General features: G+C 42.4%; 1 protein-coding gene across 1 annotated transcript in view; it reads right to left on the reverse strand.

Moving 5' to 3' along the window:
* UNC5D (unc-5 netrin receptor D) overlaps positions 1 to 26278 on the reverse strand; it is a 543052-nt gene that overhangs the window by 70050 nt on the left and 446724 nt on the right. The window contains exon 8 of the mRNA XM_004592710.2: positions 15436 to 15468. Coding sequence (XP_004592767.1) covers positions 15436 to 15468 — 33 coding nt within the window. The remainder of the gene's footprint in view (positions 1 to 15435; positions 15469 to 26278) is intronic.

Genomic DNA, 26278 nt, shown 5'->3' on the forward strand with positions numbered 1-26278 from the left:
ACAGATTACGTGGTAAGTACACTTAATGGGTCCAAAAGTAATTACGATGTCACCCTGTGTTGGGCTGAGAGGATAAAATAAACCCATCATATATTCACCTTGTAATTGCACAACACTTACTATGCATTCACTGCACCTTAATACGGTACTTATGTTCTCAAATGAGTAATACTAACCACACAAGTAAAGTGAATGTGTTTTCAACAAAGTTAGTGGACTGTAAAATAAGGTGCTACCAAATTAAAGAGTGAGCAAAGAAATCAAACAGAACTAGTTCAGCAGCAGGATAGTAAACACATAAAAATGATGAGCAAGGGTGAACCCAAGTGTCTCTTCCCCTCCTCCCTCCCCCCGTAGTATCTGAAAAGTCAAGAGATTATCAGACATCTTTGGTTAACTGAGCTCTGTGATGGGTGCTGAGAAAGATGGTGTGACTTAACCTTCGTTTCACCTTCATGATGGTTCAAGAGGGAGAGGGAGAAATAATGAGACTACTTCTCCAAACACTTAGAAGCTTGTGTGCAGTCAGGAATGTCTCAGTTCCCATGGCTGTTGGTCCTATGCAGGGGCAGAAAGAGCGCAAATGCCATTCCACACAAGCTCCCACCCATCTCTACTCACTGAAGTCCCTGGGAGAGAACAATGACACGCCAATTCCAGGGAGGACACAGGCATAGCAGATGTACCAGGCTGAGCTGTACAGAGCAGCAGGAGAGCTTTGGACAGAAACCAATTAGCCTCATACTCCCTGCTTCCTCTCCATTTTCCTTGGGCTTTGCTGACTGATGACAAGATCACCTTAAAAGGTGTATCTGGGAGAACACACCTGCTTAGCAAATTAGCACACACAGAGCAGCAGCCGGGCAGCATACCCAATGCAGCTGCTCGGCTGCTGACTTGGCAAAGCAGACAAAGACACTGTTAGTCTCCCAGACATTCAACTAGGAACTTATAGAAGCCAGGACCATGGCAAAGGCGAAATGCCTGGGTTAAGAATGGGCAACCCTGGATATGAACATTCTGTGACAAAACAGTACAAGGGCAAGTTGTCTTTCCTCCCCTTAGATTCCAACATGCCCCCCGCCTTTTTTTGGTCACTGCCCAGGTAACCAGAATTCCCCTTCTTTCGGCAGATACAAATCATGTTTTTGTTTTGCTTTGTTTTGGGAAATAATCCACATATCCCTTCTGACCTAAATCTAAATATTTTAGAGGGTTCACAGGGCTTCCTCCCTCAGGAACATTTCTAGAATCCATTTGACCTAGGTCAAGAGAAGGGAATTCTAAATTAGGGTGTTTTCAATGATAGAAAAGGCCCTGTGGTGAGGTAGGGAACGAAGTGCAGGCACTACGGCTCACCCTGATGGTGGGCAGGGTTGCCTGATGTCCAGCCATGAGCCGGCTCAGAGGGTTTGCTATTCAAAGAGAAACAGGGTGGAATTCATTTTCCAAGAATCATCTCCTGGGGAGATCCTGCTTGCACGAGCAACCTCAAAGACACATTCCACGTCTTAAAAGACCCACTTTCAGAGGCCTTTACCTACAATGCAAATTCTTACGTTGCTTTCTTCTTCCTTTTTTCCCTAAGTATCAGTGTGCGCACATCTCATTCTCGTTCCTCGTTTCATGTTTCTGCCTCACTGTTGACTGATTACTCTTCCCAATAAGGATCTTCATATATTCACTATAGTTTTAGCAAAACTTTTGTTTATGTTCAGGATTGGCCCATATGTACTTTCAGGATAGCTTCACATTTTCTACTCTGACTTCATAGAAGAATGTTAATTGCATGTGCGTGTGCAAATGGGTATGGGTGTTTGCATATATGTGTGTGTCTGCGGACACCCATGCACTTGAAGTTTTGTACACATCGTCATGTACATGCATGTGTGTGAGTGCACGTGTGACAACTTTTCAAAAGATGTGGGGGCCAGTGTAGTTGGCTAACTGGGTAATCCCCCACCTCCAAGCATAGGCATCCCATATGGGTGCTGATCTGTGCCCCAGCTGCTCTATTTCCCATCCAGCTCCCTGCTTGAGGCCCTGGAAGATGGCCCAAAAGCTTTGGACCCTGAACCTGCATGGGAGACCCAGGGGAGCCTCAAGCTCCATGGCTCCTGGCTTTGGATTGGCTTAGTTCCAGCCACTGCAGTCATCTGGGGAGTGAACCAGTAGGTGAAAAAAAAAAAAGTCTCTCCTTTTATCTGTAAATCTGACTTTCCAATGAATATAAATAAGTCTTTTTAAAAAGAGGAAGATTAGGGACTGGCTGGGAAGAACAACAATTCTCTCTTTCACGAGACTGGCTCTAGCAACAGGACCACAGGGCAGGCACCACCCAGGCCCTTTCTCCCCATTGATCCTGTGCTCCTGTCAGCCCTTTGCCTCATTGTCATTCACCCCAAAGTCAGCCGGAAGTCATTGACCTGCTAGGTGGGTGGTGCTAGGGGAGGGTCAGTGTGATAAAAGTGTACTGTAAGAAGTCCTTGGAAAGTTGACATTAAAAGACTAATTTACCTAGGTGCCAAAATGTTGAAACCCAAGCATACTTCTTTCATAATATACATTTTCTGTGAACTTTTTGGAGACCCCATGTATATATATATGGGTTTCAAAAACTTGCATCAAAATCAACTTTTAATGTTTATTTACACTCAACATGGAGAAGGCAGATTAAAAAAAATCTCCTTTATCCTTCTCTGGCATTCTTTCCGAACGCCCACATCATCAGAGGCCAGCCCAGGAGCAAGACGGGGTTCCAGAACTCTATCCAGCTCCTACATATGGGTGGCAGACACAATTATCTGAGCAGTCATCTCATTACTTCCACACATAATTGGGGGGGGGCTGGATTGGAAGTAAAGTACCCTGGATACAAACCAGGCACTCCAAATACGGCATACATGTGTTCTAAACAGCAACTTAACTTTTCACATCAAACACTACTGCTCATCCACCAAATAAGTTTTTAATGTCAGTTTTTGATATGCCTTTTTAAGTATGTCTGCATTCTCTTAATCCCATGGGGCATCTTAACCCCTCTGTCTCTGTGCACATCTTTCAAGCACCAGCACATCCTCATCCAATAAAGGCTCAATCCAATCAATGCTGACAATCAACACTCTCTCATAGATCACTTGTGGCTCCTAGCACTCAGGATTGTATCTTTTTTTTCTTGTTAATTATCTGAATGCCAGTGGGGTGATTTGTTCTCCCTACCTGTTGTAAACCATTTTAAGGCTATTAGACCTCTATAATTTCTCTTAGAAGCTTGCAAATCATGGTGCACCCCTATTGATTAGTTGATTGTGTGGCCTCCAACTGTGGGAAGAGCGGTTTAAAGAAACCAGTCTCAGGTTCACAGTAATGCTCCTGACCCTCTCTGCATTTGTAGCTACCTACATATTTGTTTATGCCTACCCATTCTCTCGCATTCATACAACAAGGCTTTTTTGTCTGGCCTAAGTAATTTTTGAACTAGGCTCTTCTTTTCTGGGAGTGAAAGATAATTTTCTCTCTTTCATAAAAGAAATTTTCCATATTAATAGGCTATTGATATCCTTCCTACATTCTCCATCCTTTTTTCCCCTTCTATGTAAGAGTCAACAGTTTTTGGCAAGAACCTCACGTGTAATAGGAAGCACTGTGCCATTACAACTATGACAAAAGGACAGTAAGTGGTTGGCCTACTGCTGAGGAGGGGATTGAGACTCATCCATCTCATATCAGAGTGCCCGCATTTAATCTGGCTCCTGTCTATAGCTTTCTGCTAATGTTCACTCTTGGAGGCAGCAGTGATACTCCAAGTAATTGGTTCCTACAACCTACACAGAAGACTCTCGGATTGGATTCCTAGGTTCCAGCTCTTTTTTTCAATTTAATATTGATTTATCTATTTGAAAGTCAGAGTTAGAAAGCAGGGAGGGTTAGGGAAGGGGCAGAAAGCTTCCATTTACTGGGTCATTCCAAAGATGGCCACATTGGCCTGGGTTGGGCCAGGGTGAAGCCAGGAGCTAGCCATTTCAGCAAGATCTTCCATGTGGGTGACACGCAAACATTCAGAACATCTTCTCTTGCCTTTCCCATGCCACCACAGTAGGGCCAGATGACAGTTTGACCTTAGCCCAGCCCCAGTTGCTATGCACATCTTATGAGTGAATCAGTGGTTGGGATCATGATGAATCTCCCCTTCCTCTGTGTATGTGCATGCGTGCACGCACATGCCTGTTTCTCAAAAAACTCATGTAAACAACTGACAGAAATCTCTTATATCTCAAATTAAAACAAAACACTGAGATATGTGCTCATTGCTAAAAGGAATGGATGAAAGTCTACAAATACTAACAGGGAGGTGGAAATGAGAAATAAGGAAAAACAAAAAACTGGTTTCTTTGGGCCAGAGAGCTACAAAGTGACTGAGGTGATCTAGAACACATGTAGGGTTTGAATAAGAAAAAAACAGACTCACAATCAATGTTCAATGGCTGTTAATTTATAATGAAGCTGGGAACCAATTCTCTGTCATCTCTAACAAGATCTGCAAAGGCAGACCTGGCCTTTGATTATAGCAACTGTGACTGGCTAGACATAAAACAACCTTTCCTCCAGTGGGAGTTGTTAAAAAAAACACTGAACAGCATTTTGGAGGGACATTGTGAAATCCTCTGAAAGTCTCTGAAAGACAGGACAGCTTTTAATAATCTCCAATTATTTTATTTTTCTTTTTTGGTCAAAGCTGATGAGAAAGACTAAATGACCTTGCAAAGCCCCTTTGAACTTCATGATCTGTGCACAGGTATTAATAAAGTTGATGGCTTTATGAATTATCATCACATCCAAGCTTTCTATTAATTAGTGTCCCCAGAGACAGCCCAAAATAAGGGCTGTTTAGTTGGTTGAACTTTTTCTCTCAGGTGAATGACACAGAATGACATGTCCTCATCTAATCTCAATTCCTTAACTTTCCACTTTGGTATCTATTTGGCATGACTCAAACATGCTACTGAGAACCAGCACTTCTGTTGTTCTCCTACAGGCACCTAGCAAGTACCTTGCCAAACCTGATTTCCTTGAGTACCTTCTTTTAGCTAGGAAGTTACCATTCTTCCTAATTAAGAACAAAAGACCAATAAACTGGAATTGTTAAACATAGAACAGGCAGTGAGTTACAAATCCTTACAAAAAGAGCCCCAGGAAAGGCCTAGGAGAGACAAGATGATGGAACACAAACCAGCCACCTGCCAATGTAGAATTCCTCCACATGCCAGGAAAAGACAATCCTAGTAAGCATCGTGAGGGCAAGCATGGCTGTAGACACTGAACCACCTGCCAAACTCTTTCATTGAAAACTTCATTGTGATATAACAGATGTTCCTGTGAGGGTTGATTATCTTTGTTGTCAAGAGGCAAACAATTTTCCTTCAACATGTCAGAAAATAGCCTTCCAATGGTCAACTGTGTAAAGCAATGCTAGTTATATTCTCAATCCTTGGAATTTTGCAAGCCCCAAACCAATCAACATCTTTGCCACTAAAATGTCCTATCCTGAGAAACCTCACTGTTGGTGTTGTGGATGTTGTTTTAAAACTGTGACCCACATCAACAGCTGCCAAGTGTGAAACAGTGCATAGTATACAAGATACTGTTCTAGTCCTTTTCACTTGCTAACTCTCCTGAATCTTTCTAACAACCTTGGGAAAGCTTTCCCATTTAGTTGTGGAAACTGAGGCAGGGAAACATCCTGCAATGTACAAAGACTCATGACTGATGAGAGCTATGAATCAGCCCCAAGCTCCAGCATCAAAGCTCTCCATCATTCCCTACCCATCATTTAACTTCGGTTTACTTGATCACCTTGCCTCACTGTCTTCCTGTTACATCAGAAACTCAGCGCATGTAGTTGTTAGAACTACAGAGGTGATCCCATTTGCATCATCAGCAAACTCTAGGAGGTAGGCATGAATGAGGGTACTTTGAGCATGTCCTCAGAAAAGAAATTAAAAGGTGAACTTTCAAGGGTAAAAATCTTGAAATTGGCTCCTAATATGTACTTTTCATAAACTTTGGAATGGTCCTCATACTCTTACCTTGCAGTTGATGACAAAGCTACACCTTCTGCAAGGTTATTTGTTTGTTTTAGGATCTATTTATCTTTATTGGAAAGGCAGATACACAGAGAGAAGGAGAGACAGAAACAAAGACCATCTTTCTGATGGCTCTTTCTCCAATGGACATGAACCTTTGCCCATTTGGGATCAGAGCACAGGCAAGGCACAAGATTTTAGCCACCGAGCCATCGTGCTGGGCCCTTTCTGCAAGGTTTGAATATAGCCTTCTGTATTCCAATCTGCCTAAGACTGACTGCAATCCTTCTCAAGATTATTCCTATACCTGCACCAGGTTCACTTACCTGACTGGGGAAGGCACAAACTGTCCAGCTCCCTGTGGCTGCACACCCTGGAGTACTTGGGACCCTGCCATCCACGTGGAAAGCCTGGATAGAGTCCCCGGCTCCTGGATTCAACCTTGCCCAGTTACGGCTGTGGAGAGTGAACCAGAGATGGAAAGATGCACAAAGACATCTTTCTGTGTGTCTCTACCTCCCAAATAAACAAAATGGTTCCTTGCATCTTAGTAATTATTTTATTCATATTTTATGACCATATATCATTTCTCATCACAGCAGCTGCCCCATGCTTTGCTCCCTGTCTTCAAGACCAGAGCCCCCTGTTCCTTCCTTTCTTTTCTCCTTTCCTCCATTCTCGAGAGGTGTGCTCCTCTTCTGTATCAGAACAGCTCTGATCCAGCCCTTTCCTGGCTGCAGAGGGACCTGGCCTCATTCCTTATTCTCTTTCCATCTTGCATCTCTACATTTTCCCTCTACATCTGAGCCCTGCCTTTCACCTACAAGCATAGTCCAATTGCTCTAATCATCTCCCCTACAAACCCTCCCTCAACTGACTTCCTCATAACTTTCTCATGGAGACTACTTTTTACGTCAACTTGTTTAAAAGACCTTCCATCAAAAAAATTTTTAGCATTAAACATGTCTTCATCTGGTCTGTGAACTTTACAGCCACTGAATCCTTTTCAGTGTTAAAATAAATAGAATGAACTCATAGCCAAGATTAAGAAAGTCCTTTCAGAGTTGTAAATTGCATTACGCAGAGAAATCTGTTTTTCCAGCAAATGCTTCTTTGTAACTAACCACTTGATAACATCTTGTGAGTCTTTACAGAAAAAAATGCAAATGTCCTTGTTTATCTCTTTCTTCTTTAAATTCTCTATTTATGTTTCATATTTTCCTTTTCAAGTTTAAAAAATTGAGACTCAGAGAGAAAAAGAAAAATCTCTCTTATCCAATGGTTCCCTCACCCACATATTCACAGTAACTTAGGATGGAGTAGGGCTTAACCTAGGAATTTAACTCTTATCTTCCAGACAGGTGACAGGGACAAAATCACTTGAGCCAGCTCCATGGCCTGTTAGGACCTGCACTGGCAGGAAGCTGGAATCAAGTGTTGAATCCAGCAGCTGATGTAGGACATGGGCGTCCTCACCAGCACCCTTGCAGTTAGACTAAATATCAACCCCTGTATTGTATTTTCCCCGTCGTCTTTATTAAACTGCAATATTTTGCATGCTACTCTCTATCAGAACATATATGCCATGTACATCACAATTTTCACAGAAATAAAATATGTAAGTTTATTTTGGTACAAAGCACATTTGAAGCCCATGCCCATAAAGGAAAAAGTTTATAAAAAATCCTTTCATTAAAAAAAAAGAAAAACTACGCATGAGTTTTCAAATCCTTTTTGCACAAATCAATGATCTTTTGATTTCATTTTCCAGGCACTTGACATTCCCTTCTTTGTGGTTATTTCACATCTTTGTGCATTTGCCTGGCCCTCAGGCTGCATAATCATTGCACCAATCTTTGACTGCTTCCCTTTCCAGTTGTCTTCTGCCCAAATCTCGGTCCCCGAAGAAAGCCATTTGCGGGTCCACCATAGGAAAGGTCCTTGTCCTACCCCATGTCACTATTTCACAGGAACCACAACAGGAGCTAATGCTACTCAAAAAGCAAAGCACATAACCAAACTCTGCTCTCTCAATTTCGTTCTCTTGATTCTTGACCTGCTTATTACTTACTGCTCAGTAACCAGCTTGCATCCTCCTAGTTCTAAATACAGGCTTTAACACTGTTCTTGGCCCAATTTCCTTTCCCTCTTCTCATTGAATTGGACAATTGCTCACAGGCAGACAGTGCCAACTGCTCCCTGGATCCCAAACAGTTTCAGATTAACATCTCCTGTCTCATCTCCTCTTTAAAGATCCAATCCCCTATTTCCATCCTGCTTACTAGACACCACCTGCATCTCTAGCTACTTCTCATATGTGTTGAGTGATTTACAGATTTGTAATCCCTGCTTCCCCACATAACTTCTTCTCTTAAATTCTCTTTTTCTGGAAACTACATGACTAAAGACAAAAGTTGAGAACAACAACAAGAATCACCATAGGTTTTGTTTCTATCCATTCCTTTGGCAAGCTACTCTCAGACTTCAAGGATGTATCTCCAGGACCATTTCCATTTCAACTGCATTGACAGACACAGGGAAACACGAACATGGCACAGTTTCCTTTGCCTAACACCCATATCCCACCCTTGGATCACTCTGAAGCACTTTGCCAGTGCACTGTATCTCAGCTGGTAGTGACTTCGGGTCCATTCCCAGGTGGACTAATCCTACAGCTCAAGACACTTCAAGATTCAAGATTCAACTTTCTTCTATTTCAGGTATTTTTCTCAATTCTCATCTACATAGATCTTCCGCCAAAATCCAGTACTTAGCTTTTCCAGTGGACTCTGTACTTCTGTACGTTTAAACAAATGAACAAAAACTCAGCTCAGATTATCCATTTTTAATGCATGATTCTCCTGCTCAAATCAGCTCAGTTCCAACCATTCTTCAGAAGCTAGCAATCAAGGTCATATATTTAATAGACTAGTTCCTCATATATGGTTTTAGTTTATATTATTTCACAAAGCTGCCCAATTTAGCATATGAAAATATAATACACACAGATAAGTCAAACTTTTGCATCAACCTTGAATAATTTTAGTGTAAGTACTTCTTATGCAGTACGTAGAAAATACTTATACTCAAAATGTAAACTCTATCTGAAATATTTACACTCAAATATTTATACTCAAAATATATTTATCTGAAATTCAAACATGATTGAAGGCCTTATGTTTTATCTGACAATCCTACCTCAGAACTGTGCTTTTTGTCCTCTTAGAGAGGGGCCCAGGTTGATAGGGTCAAAAAGGAACAGGATTTCAATTCCATCATTTCATAAAATTGCTTATTCCATTTAATTTTCTATTTTTGAAAACTAGCAGGAGGGATGGAGTTATAAATTAACTTTTAATATGTGGACCAGGATACTTCAATGCTGAGGAACATTCTGGTCTATTGTTTGTTTACTCTGCTTGGGGGTTTGTGGGTAGTTAATGAGCAGAATCCTTTACCAAGTCTATTAAAAAGAACAAAGTTAGCAGAATCACTAAAAATGGTAGTAAGAAAGGACATACACTAATGAGGGGATTAAACTGAGATAACAAAAAGACTGAGAATGGCAAGAAAATTACAGATTCACAGTAGGAATGATTCTGAAAAAGAAAACAAGCCATGCAATTTGTGGAAAATGACCTATTTCAGTAACAGAAAATAATCAGTAGGAAGGAAGGGCAATTGTTAGACAAAATAGGGGAAAGGCAGGGTGTCAGAGATTGGCTGGGAGAACAGCCTCAATGCCAGAAACCAGTATCAGCTGGGAGGGCCCAGACGTCTACGGAGAATGTAAAGGATTGCTTCAAGATGCAGAAAATTCTGTGGGTGTCCTCCATGTCCCATTCAACAGGTTGATGGAGACTAAGTTGCCAGGGCATACCCTGCATCTTCTGAGGATCTGTCTTCCCAGTGGGAATCATCAAGGACAGGTATCAATGTTGTTCTACTCTTCATGCTAGCAGTGTATTGGGGGAAAAGAGGTAAGGTGGAGTCTTTACACTTTTTCTCTTCTACTTGAAAGATAAAGTAATAGAGAAATATCTTTCATGTACACATTCTCCAATTGTCTACAACAACCAGGTCTGGGCCAGGCTGAAACTTAAAGTCTGTAACTCCATCTGTATCTCCCTTGGGAGAAAAAAGGTCCCAAACACTTAAACCAATATCCACAGCCTCGCAGCATACCATGATGAGAACCAGCCCTCCAATACGGGATATGGATGTCCAAGTGGCTGCCTAATTTGCTGCACAACAACACATAGATAGGAGATGATCATTACAATTACTTTCTTGCTTTTCCCAATTATCTATCACTTTGTAGTTTGCATTGAAATTATACAGAGGGTCCAGCACAAGTGCTTAGTGGCTAAAATATTTGCTTTGCAGGCACTAAGATCCCATATGGGAGCTGGTTCATGTTCCAGCTACTCCACTTTCCATCTAGCTCCATGATTGTGGCTTGGGTAAGATGTAGAGGACAGCCCAAATTGACTGGCTCAGTTTCGGCCATTGTGGCCACTTAGGAGGGAACCAGCAGATGAATCTTTCCGTTTCCACTTCTGTTGATCTGCCTTTCCAATAGAAAGAAACAAATACAACTGTAGAAAAGTTTTACAAAAGAAATTATACAGAAAATGCATTTCTTTTTTTCCCCTGCAAATCTCAGTAAAGCAAGTCTATGTGTATGGTACAATTATTCAGTGAGTATCTACTGAAGAAAAAAATTTTACAACTGTAGTTTGAATACCATATGCTCCCCAATTTCACATGGCTTAACCTTAAAAATTATCAGATAATACTACTAAGAGGATGGAAATTTAACCCACTTATGGTGTTTAGGAGGTGAGTCTAGTGGTTGGGTCTTAGGTCACTGTCAATGTAGCCCCAGAAACAACTCTTACTAGAGAGCTGTTAAGAAGCCAAAGGTAGGGCTTGGAGCTCTCCGTGTGTGGTCTTCTCCATTCTTCTTGTACAGTTGTTATGTGCCACCTTCACCACATGCCAAAGGAATATTGGACTTGAACCTCCAAAAACATGAGCTGCATAAACTTTCTATATAGTTTCCTTTAATATTTCTTATAGCAGAGGAAAATGTCTCCTTTATTACTATGTAGAAGCTCACTTCTTGATTTTTCACTTTAATGGTAATAAACCACTGAACAGTTTGCAGTAAAACAAGCTAACACTTATGAAACATGTAGTAACTACCAGCATCTGAGTTTAATGCAACAGGAATTGAAGGCCATTGGCCTGACAACACTGTTCTAGAAATCCTGACCCCATGCAGTGCCTTAGAGATTTCAAATATGTGTCCATTTCACAGCCTTTGCATTTGCCATTCCATTTGCCTTAAATTCTTGCCTCCCAATCCGCCAGAATGTTTTGAGTCTTTTCTCCAATGTAATTTTGTTGCAGAGAGCTTTTCTGCAAACCTTACACTGAAAACCCACAGCAGCCTCTGCCCAAGTCCCTTCCCCTCTATTCTTCCTCCGCCTAACCCTTCCTACCAGCTCCATACCACCAGGCACTCCACATCATTTTCTTTTTTGCAAATGTATTTCTATCTCTTCAGTTCGACTGTGAGGTTTAGAGAAGTGGAAATTGCATACACTGCTCATTGTTGACTCTATGTCCTGGAATATCTACTAGCATAATGTAAACACTCAATAATTATCTGTTGAATGAATGGAGGAATGGATTAGAACTGATATAAATGGATGAATTGGAGATCTGCTTAGGTGGGAGAATAGCCAGCATATGATGATTCATTTGGTATTTGCACAAAAAAAAGGGATGAAGCCAGAGGGAACTTGGAGATTGTCCAAGTTTATGATTAGACAACTGATTTGATGGTAGGCTCTACTGACAGAGAAGATGGTTAATGGAATGGATTAAAGTTAGGGTCAGAGAAAAATAATTCTACATTGAAGAAGTTAACACTGGGCAGAGCTTCAGCTTGGCATGCCCTAGAGGTGGCTACTTCCAGTCCTAGCGGTTGGATTCCTGCTGAGTTCTCTTTTCAGTAGCTACAAACACCACATGGAAGAGAGGAAGACAGAATGCATAGCACTGAGTTATGTTCCAGGGGAAAGCAAGATACTCTCACTCCTGTTGTGAGCGTACCAATCCCCTACCTGCTCCTCCTCAGAAGTGCAAAGCCTTTCAGGAAGCCACATCCCCCAAGCCTTCAGGAGTCTCTTTGTCTGAACATAACCATTTTTCAGTCTGACTCCGGGGGTGCATGTTTGCCATTCAGAACCCACCATATTTTACAGCACCTCCTGACATTGTTACACAACATTTATTGAAAGCACATTTGATGGTAATGAAGTTTCTATTAACTATGATTAAATCTCATAAAGCACCTGAAGATAATTTAAGATGTGCAGAAGCAGAAAATGAAACATTCGGTTTAGTACATTAGGAAACGTAATTGATTAAATTATCTCATTTACAATAAGTGCTTTCATGAGCTATGCACTGCACACATTTCCCCGAGTTTGTCATTATGATTTGCCAACAGATATCTTAAGACTTCACTTTCTTTTTGCTCTTCTGCCTGCCTGCTCAGGGGGGACTGAGTGCAAAGCTTTGAGTGATGGTGTCAACTCGGCAGGCCTTGTGGAGGATCATGTGTCTGGCTATATATAGGAACAGGTTGTTTCTCAATTACCTTCATAATTGACTTTGATTTTGCATCAGTGATGATTCATGGAGTCTTAAGCTAAGCCCCTATTTTACCAAAGAAGTGCAGCCTGAATTTGGATAATGCCCTCCTAACCATGCAGCTTACAGAACTCCAGTTGGATTCCTTGGGGAGCCCTTTGCAATCACATTGATTCTGTTAAGGTTTTATTTTTAGGGAAATCACAAATTAAAACAGTTTAAGCAATTCCAGTGCAGTATCCAGCAATTAAGCATGGTGTTCGGGGGAGGGGGTGGCGAGAACCTCAAGCAAAAACTAATTTCGGAGTCCCTAAGGACTGGAAATAGCTTCTGTGGGGTTTATGGCTGGAAGTACAGATGTAACCATATTAGAATGGCATAGGACTCACAAACTAAGCATGAAATTAATTTTAAAACACGCATACACACACATTTTGAAGCAACTTTCACACTGACCATCACATGGACACTCATGATATTGTTTATGTGATACCCAAAGATCCACTGTATATCCTGAATCCTTAATATTAGCTGAACCTTTATGTCCATCAAATGTGTTTTCAGCAAATGGTGTGTGACCATGTCAGGCAGACAGGCATCTGAAGAATACAGGTAGCTGTCGTCCGGGGTTTCTTGACTCAGGCAGGGGCCACATAGTCTGTAGCCTATTTTTTTCTATGTCCCTCAATAATACACTATACGCAGCCATGTCCTCTCAACCTTCAGGCTTCAAGTTCAAAAATCAAACATTTAGGTTGTCAGAGGGAACTCCCAATGCTTTGATAATTTTTGTAAGAGCAGACGACAGCAGGGCAAGAAACTAACAAAGTTAGATTTGCTACTTTAGGACATTCAGGTGCAGAAGTAATGGCATCTTCCTAGGAGTTTGCTGCCTGCAGCGGTATTATGAAGTTGGAACAGAAGGGCTTGATGAGATCTTTTTCACGTGTCTCTTAAGTCACGGCCCCTCTCTCAAAGTGATTCTGTCTGTCCTCAAGGAGGTTTTTTTCTTTCAAAGAGGTTGACTAATAAAAGCTATGAGTCTACCGAAGCTCCTTGAAATTTAGTATCTCAGGATTTAAAAGCTCAAAAATCGTCCATTTGAAACTTAAATGAGACTCTGTCAGTTACACCCTACCCAAGCATTTCAAACCAACCACTTAGGAAACTCTTCTCCCTCCAAGACTGAGCCAAGCTGTGGATGCCCTAGGTATGAGGGTTCCCCAGGTGCCTCACCTAAGGGCCAGAGAATGGCTTGGGGACTTTATTAGCATGCAGGCTCTTAGGAACTCCCAGGAGTATGCCATCTCATTCGCTTGCTCTGTTCTGATGTGGGGCCACCTGAGAGGTCAGGACAGGTCAGGGAAGATGTGTACCACAGAAAAACTATGCATGGATTTCAAGTTGGCTGCACTAACATCTATCTTCTAAGTCCATTGTTATGAGCTATATGGAGTCCCCTCATATTGAACATAATCCAAGATTCTGACATGTGAGGACCCTGAAACACACTCATAAGACAGAGCTTCTTAGTCCAAGCTGGGTGGGGCAATCACCCAAGAAGCTTTAAAACAAAATAAAGATTTCTGGGACTGGTGTAGCAGGTTAAATCTCTGCCTTGGATGCCAGCATTCCATATCTGAGTGCCTATTCAAGGCCTAGATGTTCCACTTCAATCTATCTTCCTGCTATTGTGCCAAAGAAGGCAGAAAATGGTTCAATACTGGTGCGCTGGCCACTAATGTGGAAGACCTAGATGGTGTTCTAGGATTCTGGCTGCAGCCAGCCCCAAATCTTACTGTTGCATCCATTTAGAGAGTAAATCTGTGGATGAAAGATCTGTTTCATCCTCTTTCTCTGTGGCTCTGCTTTCCATATGCATGTAAACACACACTGAGAACAACAGTGAAGACTACCACCTTCTAACATTGACACCCCCCCTCCCACAATTCTGATTCACGAAAGAATGACAAGGGAGTCTTTGCCAAGTCCTCCAAGTCATCCTGAAATGTAATCTAGCATGTGAACCTCTGCCACTGCTCACTCCAGCTGTGCTTGCTCCAACACCATCAGATACATCCAATGTAGACATTGTAGGGCTCCTTGGAAAGACAGGCTGCATGGTGTGAGTGTGTGTGTGTGTGTGTAGGAGACAGGGAGGAAGAGGAGGAGAGGGGGAGAAGAATGGGGGGAGGGTGGAGCAAGCACTGACACTAACACTCCCAGTTCCTAATTGTTTCCCTGTGGAACTTCAGGTCCTTATCTGCCAAGTTGCCTTGGACGTCACAGTAGCCACGATTCTGGGCTATGCGCTCAGGTGCGGCCACCTCTGAGGAGGAGAGGTGTAGAGTCAGACTTCAGCACAGAGGTGGTGCTCAGGATAGTATGTACTGACAAATATTTATTAATTTCAATGCCATCCGTCTCTTCAAAAGTCAGAATTCTAGATGACATCTGCAGTGCAATGGACTTAGAAGCAGGGATTTAGTTTCCCTGAGAGGGAGTGAAGAGGTGTGCATATTTCTTTCGGTTCTAAATCTCTGATATGTGACTTTAAACTTAACAAGGACCAACCCCGAAAAGCCCTTTCCCACGAACTTCCTTTCTGCTCAGTTCCTAAGCAGACACAACAGGAAGGCAGCAAACAGCAGAATAAATTGCATCCACAAGAGGAAAAATAACTTACTTTGGGGTTTTATTTCATGAAGAGGTTTTTTATCTAAAAGAAAGAAAAAGAGAAAGTTGCATTTAATAAATTTGTATGCGGCAGATTTATTTCCTGCATCAGTTTTATCTCCCTGCATCAATGAAACATTTTCTCCATTTTGGCAAACAAATCTGGATTATTTTGCCCATGCTTTTTCATTTTCATTCTGATTTGTTATTTGCCTCTTTTGAGATATTTTTCTAAGCTGATGACTTCATTTTTGAAGAATTTATTTTCCCCTCCGGTGTACTGGCATTTTTACCCTCTTAGGTTGACTAGATTTTATCAGGAGGATGAGAAGAGAGAGCTTGCAGCCTGTATCTTTTTAATATATGGCCAGGTAAGAGATGCCACTGCACTGCAGGTGATGAGAGAAACATGAACCACTCAGTACATATTTAAAGGAGTCCTGCATGGGTTTCCTGGAACCAAGGCCTGGTTAAGAAGTTTGCAACTTGCCTTTGCACCCATTCTTATTGGGTGTGAGTATGGGCTTGCAAGTGGCAGGCTAGAATTCCTCTCTAAAAAAACATTTTTTGTTTTTGTTTCACATCTCCATTATGCTTTCTCAACAGAAGAAGCATTATATCTCCATGGCATTTGTAACTGCTCCATGTCAGAGGGTGGACATCAAGAGACATTCAGCAGGGTCTCCAGCTCAGTAGAAACATTTTTACCAATTCTCCCTAGTGCCCTCCATTTGCCCTCTCCTGCCCCATCTGATAACCCTCAACATCTAGTTTTGCAGGTCATGTTGAGTTCTGATGCCTTCAACTTGTCCCTCTAATCTCCATTTCTCGGCCACTATCCTATCTCAGGCACATACTGGGGGAGACAGTATGCAGAAGCCAGGCCAAGGGGCATCACACGACCTTCATGGCTTCATGGTATCTGCCTCTGCTGTAGGTCCTTTCCTAGGGCTTAGCTGGGACAGGCAGAGTCAAGAATGGAGGTGGCTGCTAATCCTTGATGGAGTCACAGAGTGGGGGCCTGGAGCAGTCAGCCACACAATTCCTTTCTCTGCTTGAAGGGGAACTACAAGAGGTGAGACTGTCAGCTTGAATTTATGTTTTAAATGGAATCAAATCTCACATAGTACGTGTTTGAGAACTTCACACATAGTACCTGATTGTACCATAATCCCACTCAGTAATATAAACACAGCTGTATTCTGAGGTCATCTCTCCCCTCACCTACCCTTTGCATTTATTACTGATTTAAGGAGAGAGCTCTTGCAGTCTATAAAGGGGAAGTGTGCTTTAGAAAACATCTGAGAGAGAGAGACATACAGAGTACTTGTATCTCGTGGTGATATCCCCAAATACTTGCTTGTATGGGGACAATTCAGGAAGCCAGTTACTTAAACCATCACTCCTGCCTCCCCAGGTCTGCATTAACAGGAAGGAGAACCAAAGCAAAGCAAACTGCTGTGGAACATGGTCTTGCTAGGCTAAGCGCTAGCCCCTGCACTATGTTTCAACTGACACTCTTGTATGTTTTGCTGTCTTATTACAGAAGTCACTTTTAAAAATTGTGCATGCATCAAACTCTTACAAATGCGCAACTGATTTTTTTTTTTAAAGACAAGTAAAATGAGATGGCAGGGAGTAATCTCCAGGAAATTTTTCATTATAATTTAAACCCCCCAAAGAGCAACTGTTTTCTCATGTTGATGTGATATTTTACAGAGTCAGGTTTCTTAGAACACTTGCATTTTCTTTACTCAACCCTACTAGTTTTCCCCAAGTTAGGTGGTGCCTCATGAAGTCCAGATGCCAATGCACTGAAGAGTTAGAATAAATTGACTTTGGTAGATTTAACCCACCTTCAGTTTCTGCTTACTGCACGTTCTCTGCTAGCAGTTGGCATGGGCACAGCAATGCTGGCGGGCCAAGGCTAAGACGCCTGAGCATGATGCATAGCTACAGCTACACTAGGAGACGTGCGGAACATCTGTTTAGGGCTCTAGCTGAGCTTAACAGTATTTTCTGCCTTCTAAACTGCGGGAATGGAGATTATGCTGGGGAGCAAAATGAAAGTACATTAAAAACAGGTGAGATATATAACCACCTCCCAGAAAAATAAATCTAAACCAGCCAGGCTAGGAAAGTACACAGTGTTGCAGAGTTCTACCAGGTAATGCTCTGAAGGAAGAAGGGGTGAATGGGACTGAAAAACCCCAAGGCTAAGGCTGCAAGACAGAAAATCAGGAGACAGGCACATATAGTGTAGAAGCAGGGTGGTTCTCCCTCTGACCCAGCCATTGTTACTAGCGATGCATGTCTGGGGAAAAATAGTGCTCATTCTTAAGGTTAGACCACATTTAGATCTCTGGATATCTCTATTCTTGACTGTGAGACCTCAATGTTATCTGCAGTAAAATGGGACTAAAATGTCCTTGAATTTTGGCAGAGGGGATGAAGCCTGAAGTACAGGGCTAACAGATGTTTGGCAGTCATGAGTGCAACCAGTGGGAGTCAGTAATAATGATGATTATCACAAACCTCATTTACTCAAGGTGAGGAAAAAAATCTCCCAATCTCTGTGCTGTATGGAGACAAACTATAACCCCAAATCAGAACTCTTGGCGAATTACAGAAGAATTTGAATGGATGCAGAACTTGGGTCTTGTCCCAGCCTCTACTATTAAGTGATAAAGGCAAGACAAAAATGTTTAGTTTGCTGATACAGAAAAAAAAGGGCAGAGACTGCAGGCCCCTGTGGCTTCCTTGCCGTCACTCACTGTAAATTTGCATGGCAACAACCAAAGACAGTCCACAGAAATCCATTCAAGATCAAAGTAGAAATTACTCAGGACCACAGCTCTTTCATGGGATTTGTTAGTCGAATGTCCAGCCCAACTCAGGCACCCATGTACATCCACTTGTGCAAAAGGATAGAAGCCTCGGAGGTTCTGGAGAACCCTGGTCCCTCAGCATCAGCATCAAAGTTGGGTTCTGCTGCCTGCATGAAACAATAGTACCTTGACAACAAGCTGCTCCCATAGATCAGTTTCTCCCCAGGGTAGTCTGCTTGGTGAGGGCTACCCAATGACCTTACCAGCTTTTCAAGAGCTGCTGACTCCGCACACCATGCTTCTGCTATTCTGTTTGTAGAATCATTCAGGGCCATGCGACAACTAAGCCTGGATCAACTCAATCTTCTGAGTCCACTTTAATTTTTACCCCTCTCCACAAGGTTGTGTGCAAATAACCCCTCAGCAAATGTATCCATGAGGGTCCTGCTCCACATGAATTCTATGTGGCTCCACATTAGATTCACCTGGGGAGCTTTGCAACAAATACCTATTCCTGTCCCAACTCAAGAGATCCTTATTAATAGGGGGCTGTCTATTTGTGATTGCCACCATTTTTCTGGCAACACATCTGGCATTCTGTGTGGTCAACTTCAGTTAGTCTATGGCTCTGCAAGAGTTTCATGATAGCTGTGGAGTACGGATGGGCCCAGGAGGGTCCCTTCATTCTCCTGTAGGCAAAAGAATGCTGCAATTTTGAATTGTAGCAGCTGAGCTGTAATTTGGGAAAACCACAGCAGCTTTTCTAAGACTGATGGACACCTCTCTTAGAGAGGTATCTCCTGGGTATAAGGAAATTGATAAGTAATTATTACCCAGTTGTACCAATTTTTGGACATATTTCCAAGTTTAAACTTAGAAAATATTTCTTTATATTGCTATACTTTTTTTCAAAATCACTTTGATTGCTTACATAGTTACTAAGGCTATTATATCCCAAATGAAAAAATATAATTATGCACAAAGGGGGGAAACTAATCCCATCACCAAGATATAACGAGCATCAAGAAAAAGTCCTCTACACAAGTGTCTAAGATTTTTCCCTGTGCTGTTACATCATATGAGAGATTGCAGACACATACAGGCTTAGGCATACCTATTAGTAAGCAGCTGCATGACATTTACACTCATTTAGCAGATTTCACCTACATATTATTCTGCAATCTGCTTTTGTCACAAGTGTAATGCAAATACTTCTGTAGATGTGTATATGTATGCATACAACACAGAGAACAATCTACCTTTTACTTTTGTTGGTAATTCAATCTTTAGTTATCCGGCTTACAGTTTATATATTCTAAGCTCCCAAAGCATTCCCATGACACCCATTGTTCTTTGGAGCGATTTGTAACTGTACCCCCGCCCACACCCAGCCTCCACTAGGGAACAAATGTGGCCAGCTGCATACAGCCCACATCCTGGGGACCCGAGAGAGCTCACACACAGACGGATGGGTCAAATCTACAAACCACAGGGTGGGAGGTGGGCAGGAGGCATAGGGTTCTGGGGGCTGTGTTGATCTGAAATCTGCTCCTGCAGGTTTTGAACACACAGAGATACATGTGATTCTACAGCTGGTGTTGTTTTTAAGATCCAGGCTTTGAAGCACAACCTAAATTGTAACTGGCAAGGCAAACTGCTTTCTAGACAATCTTCATTCAAACATGTCAGCACATTCCATGTTTACTACCCTTTCATTTCCCTCGGCCAGTCAATTCCTGTTTGTATGTCAGAAATCATTTTGACTATTTTCTACATTATAGTTTGCATGCTATGGTACCTATGTTTCCCACTCCCCCAAAACAGGTGCTGTTTTAACTTAGCTTCCACATTCTTTGTCTCCTTCAATTAATGAGAAGTTGACTCTAAGGTCTGACCATTTTCTGGCTATTCCCTTATTTGCTGCAGTAATTCTTGGGCAGCCTCATGCAACCATCTCTTATAATTCTGTAGGCATCATGGCATAGTCAATCACTCTGCGCATTTCTATGTTCTTCTATTAACTCATTCCATTACATCAAGCGGGATTTAGTTTTCAGAGGTAATCAACACAAATCTCCCAACTAGACGCCACAAATCCATTATCTGGTCAGTCTCATACTAAAGTTTTGGCTCATGCCATGGTCTAGTCTGGGGGTGCCCTCCTCCTTCCAAACCAGCTAAGTACAAGTTCCCTGCCTCTGTGGCACGGAAAAATTTGACTTTTCATGAACTCTCAGGCAATGATCCCATTTGCAGTGGTCATTCCCCTTTCTGCAGAATTTGTCTTATTTGTGGTAACTACAATATAACACACAGTAGGTTTTTTTTTTTCAAAAACTACTTGGTAAATGTTTGTTTGCTCTTTTTTGCACTTTTGTAGTCACTGCCCATTAAGGATCCCTAATTCATCAATCATATCTGTGATTAGTTTGTGTGACATCACAACCACAGAGTCATAGCCAAACAAACAAACAAACAACACAGAGAGCAAAGTAAGAGTTTTGTGCTTAATTGACAATAGGTAGAAAAGGGATTGGAATTATTATCCTTGTGCCTCACCTGTGTTCCCCCTCTCCTCTTGTAACAAGAAATAATTAAGAAGTAGTATTAGGCTCGCTGAACACTATCCAAGGCTTCAGGAAATCCCAGGGCCTCTCAAGTCAGCCTTGCACTAGCACTGGAGGATAATTAGGCAAACATGAGGCCTGTTTTGCATAGGTTCTGCAGTGGACCACATCAGGCAGACACTGACATGACAGGTGGAGAATCTCCTGTGGGTGTGGGAAGTTCATTCAGGCAGTAGAACATGCAGAAACACAGCCACCCGTTCTTGCGTATGCCCTAAAATGGCTTCAGTGATTAAAAGTGCAGAACAAGAGTATAAAGTGGGGCATCTCAAGTCTACCTCTGTTTCCTTTCAAAGCTCGTGCTCAGGGACTATCTCTGAATCACTCTGTGGAGTGCCTGGATTCCTGTTCCAGCAAAGGCTCTGACTCCAGCTTCCTACTCACATGGACTCCGAGAGGCAGTAGTGTCCATTTAAGTATTTGGGTCCCATCTATGCATGTGGAAGTGCTGGTTTAAGTGCTTAGTTCTCATCTTGGGCTCTGGCCATTGTGTGATTCAGTCAGCAGAGGAACGCTTTCTGTCTCTTCACTAAACAAGTAACTAAAAATCTGAAGATCATGCTCAGCAATGATTCTTTAGAGGCCATGTTTATATCACGTATTTTTGGGCAAGTTCAGTTCTCACTTTCTCACTCTTAGCAAACCAGCATCAAGATAGTACACAATCGGGCCCAGCGGCGTGGCCTAGCGGCTAAAGTCCTCGCCTTGAAAGCCCCGGGATCCCATATGGGCGCCGGTTCTAATCCCGGCAGCTCCACTTCCCATCCAGCTCCCTGCTTGTGGCCTGGGAAAGCAGTTGAGGACGGCCCAATGCATTGGGACCCTGCACCCGCGTGGGAGACCCGGAAGAGGTTCCAGGTTCCCGGCTTTGGATCGGCGCGCATCGGCCCGTTGCGGCTCACTTGGGGAGTGAAACATCGGACGGAAGATCTTCCTCTCTGTCTCTCCTCTGTATATATCTGGCTGTAATAAAATGAATAAATCTTTAAAAAAAAAAAAAAAAAGATAGTACACAATCAATGGCCATATTTAAGATAGAACCAGAGGATGTCCACAAGAACAGAGAATGGAAGATTTTAGGGATTCCTCCCAGGGTTTTCCCGTTGGTTATGTCTGTTAAAACTGTATCACATAATACAATGTAATCAATGAATAAAAAAAAAAAAAAGAAGCTGGACCAGAAACAGAGCAGCTGGGACTCAAACCAGGCGCTCCAATTTGGGGTTAGGAAATCTTAAGCAGTGATTGAACCCATTACTTAATCAACAGCCCTAAATCCCATCTGTTTGAGCAAAATGGCCCAGAATACAATAAAAAAGGATTTAAAGTTGACAAAAAAAAAAAAAAACAGTTGAATCAGTTCACGTCATCCACTGGCAAATCCGAACGCCAAAACAGAGTGTGTGTCGAGCCAAGTCGGTCGCAACAAAAGCAGTACACAACAAGGAATGCCAAGGTGAGGTTGCCTGTGCCAGATGTGACCGCAGCACCCAACCAGCACACGTGAGAATCAGGAAGGGAGAGGGCAGAGTCGGCAGGGGAATAAAGGGTGGTTCCCTTGCTGGACAGCTACTCCCACTGGAGAGCGTGAGCTGGGATGGGGACAGACCAGACTAGGCAGGGCTACAACACCTGTGCACCTCAGGTGGACCAGATCAGGGAAAAGCCAGGCTGGGCTGATTATTCCTACTGGTACAATCTACAGTTAGAGTGGGTAAGGGTTGTTGGGGCTTAGCCACAGCATCAGCTGGCAGAAGTTGGCACTGGGGGCTAGTTCCATCAAAATAAACCACAGAACCACCTGGATAATGCATAATCTGGGAGTGGGAGTGGCCTGGGAGGGAAATAGTGGGCTCCTCCCTCTTGGGTTACCACCTCTCACGGGAGGGCACAAAAACTTGGACAGGGGTGGGGTGACTAGACAAAGAGACACCCAACAACATCCGTGAAGGCTGGATAGTTGAGCTGGTTAGATGAAACCAGGTTTTAATACCCATTGATATATGTGAGAGCAGAAGGGGATGTGGGACAGACTGGACTAGTCTGCCACACATACTGGCAAACCAGGGTAGGGGACGCGCCTGGTGGGGGTTATTGTGGGTCACTCCAACTAGGCTGCAGCTCCTACTGGTTTATGTGAGGGCCGAGTATGTGCTGGGCAGAACCAGGCTGGACTGCAAACACCCATTGGTTCCAGAGGAAGACAGGGATGGAAACAGAACCAACCCAGCAATTACAACCACCAGCTGATAGAGGCAAGGGACTGTGCCAGGCCCTGTACTTGCTAGTACATACAAGAATCTGGTCTGGGAACACCTCAGGCAAAGTTTCTTTGGGTATCCCCCCAATCGAGCTTCCGGACTCAGAACTCTAACCATCAAAAGACAGAGGACAGAATAAGTCAATCAACCACCTCAGCTATATGTTGGCAATGAAAATACTGGGCAAACGGAGACTCTATGATGGACTATGTCAATCAGTGGGTTCTCCAACAACCACATCATGCTTGGAGTGGTGAGAGTGGCAGCAATTCAGAACTGGTGAACTATCAAAACCACTTGAGCAAGACCCTCGGAGCATGCCCCACATCTGGGACCTGGGGTGGGTGGGAGACTGGGTGGGGCTTCTCCCTTAAAATCCCCTTTAACATCAGATATATTAAGGAAACAATACAGAACTAATTGTTTTGCCCATCTTCCTGTAGTGCTTGAACCTTTTTACCCTAATTATGTCAAGACTGTCAAAAAAATAAATAAATAAAGTTTAAAAAAGATTGCTAGTTTCCCCAGAGACGTTGGAGTGATTACTAGAATTCCAGGGTTCAACTGTATCACTCATCTAAATAAAAACTCCTTTACCAAGAAGCACATCAGTAAATGTAACACAGATCTACTGGCATCTTCTCCACAAGGGTTGCTCCAGATACCCTCATGTTAATTATATGAAATCATGAGGGTACAACAACCTACACCCTGACAGCTCAGAGATGTCACTTCTGATGACCAAAACCTTCCAGAATTGTCCATAGCCAAAGCATATGATTAAACTGCACTTAGGAAACATGGTCATTTCCATTTTTCTTTCAAGTTCAGGGTCTTAGACAAATTAAGGATCCAAAATGACTATGCTCACATGTGATATCTGCATAGTTCATCTGTAAGCAGTGTCATTTAAAATTCTAGATTTTATCGTATTTTGACTTGGATTTTTAAATAGCATTTAATAACTGTCCATATTTATTTCAAAGTTGTTCTAGGAGAGAATTTTCAATATTCTCAACACAACGAAAGCATAAATGGTTAAGGTACTAGACAGTGCTAATGATTCCTATGTTATAATATTTCCATATATTGAAATCTATCAGCATCTGCCTTGACTTAGCATTATAATGGTGACCTGTGTCAAATGTTCCTTTGGTTTCCACATCCTGGGCAGGTTGGAACGGGGATCATAGGGTGAACTCTGGGAGCAAAGGTTGTTAGAATGACCTTGACCTACTGCTAAAGAAATTCCTAATGACTGACATAGGCAAGCTATCAGTTCTGTTTAAGAATGGCAAAAGGATGATTTTCGACTTGCAAATTGTTTCTTAGGCTACATCTTTCCTTCCGTTAGCAACACATTTACCTAAATTACAGCATAAGCTATTTGTACATAGTAATGCCTCTCTTGTTCACTTCTCCCCAGTGCCCACAACAGTAAACAGAATGTGGTAGGTACTCAATAAGCATCTGTAGATTAAATCAGTGTTGCTAAGCTTCGCTTGCAATTTCAATTACAAGCATTATACAGTCAGGCTCCACAGATTTCTTATGCTCTATGTGAATTCCTAGGACATTGTGGCTTCTTCATGAGGATATGGAGTTGAATGTTAAACATTGCGGATGTGTTGAGTGAGCATCTAGGTGAGGTTTGCAACCTGTTTTGTTGGGACACAGTGACTTGTTTCAGATCTAAAATTTCTCCCTACATTCTGTAAAATAATCACTGAAGTTGTTAATTTTGAGTATGACTGATTTAGAACAGACATCTTCTACAACTCATTTAAAAACATATGACCAGGATAGGCCTGGTGGGAGTTATGGGGAGTCGCCTCAACTAGGTTGCAGCTCCTACTGGTTTGTGTGAGGGCCGAGTATGAAGTTGGCAGGACCAGGCTGGACTGCAACACCCATTGGTTTGCATGAAAGACAGGGCTGGAAACAGAACTGACCCAGCAATTGCAACCACCAGCAAGTGCATCAGCTAATTGGGGCAACGGACTGTGCTGGACTCTGTACTGGCAAGCACACACAAGAATCAGGTCTGGGATCACCTCAGATGAAGTTTCTCCGGGGATCCCTCCAACTGAACTGCTGATCTCAGAACCTCAACCATGAAGACACTATGTCAGCCAGTGGATTCTGAAGAGTTTCCACTGTGCTGGGAGCAGTGAGATTGGCAGCAATTGAGAACTGTTGAACTATCAAAACTGCATGAGCAGGACCCTCAGAGCGTGCCCCACATCGAGGACCTGTGATGGGTGGGAGGCTGGGTGGGGCTTTTCCCTTTGTTTCTCCCCTGACCCCAGATACAGAAAAAAATAATAATATTAATGTGGAAACAATGGTCTTAGCCACTTTCCTGTAGCCATTGACCCTTTGTGCCCTAATCAACTATGTAAAGAGTATCAAAATAAAAGAATTAAAAAAAAATATGACCTCAACTTACTGGCTTTACAGTGATATATTTTCATACTACATATATAATAATAACAGATAACCCATATGTTTAAAACATATACTATATATACACTCAGATATGTTGAAGATGTAAAAATTATAATAATTTCAAGAGTTCTAAGTAAAGATGGAGATCATCCTGGCCAGTGTCCCTGATATGCAGGGATACAAGGCACACAAACCTAATCTTCACCCCAAGTCACACAACTCATTCACAAAACACCTGCACTGGAATCTGCACATCTTGCTAAATTTTCTGTTCTGTTGAGCATTTAACTTCAACCTGAACCAAAGTCCAGTAAACATGGCCATATCTTTTGTTATTGTACAAACATTCTGCAGAAAGTAGGAAATGGGGGTTTATCGAGTTAAAGATTATGTCTACTCGGAGGTCAACAGCATCTTCATTTCACGCATCAGTTTTCTCAAAGATCGTACAGAAGTGTTTCATGTTAAAGGAGAAAAACGTGGGCTCAAACTTGCAGTGTCTGCTGTCTCTAATTTGCTCTGTTCTGTTCACTCTAGAGGCCACTGGGCAGTTTTTATTTATTTATTTTTTTAAACCAGAGTAGATTACTCCATTTTAAATCACTTCCCTGATTGGGTTGTTGCCATGTCTTTTATAGCCCAACCACTCTATGATCTCAGACATTAAATCTTTCTCTAGTCCAGACTAA

The sequence above is a fragment of the Ochotona princeps genome, chromosome 11 (assembly GCF_030435755.1).
Source record: "Ochotona princeps isolate mOchPri1 chromosome 11, mOchPri1.hap1, whole genome shotgun sequence".
NCBI lineage: Eukaryota > Metazoa > Chordata > Mammalia > Lagomorpha > Ochotonidae > Ochotona > Ochotona princeps.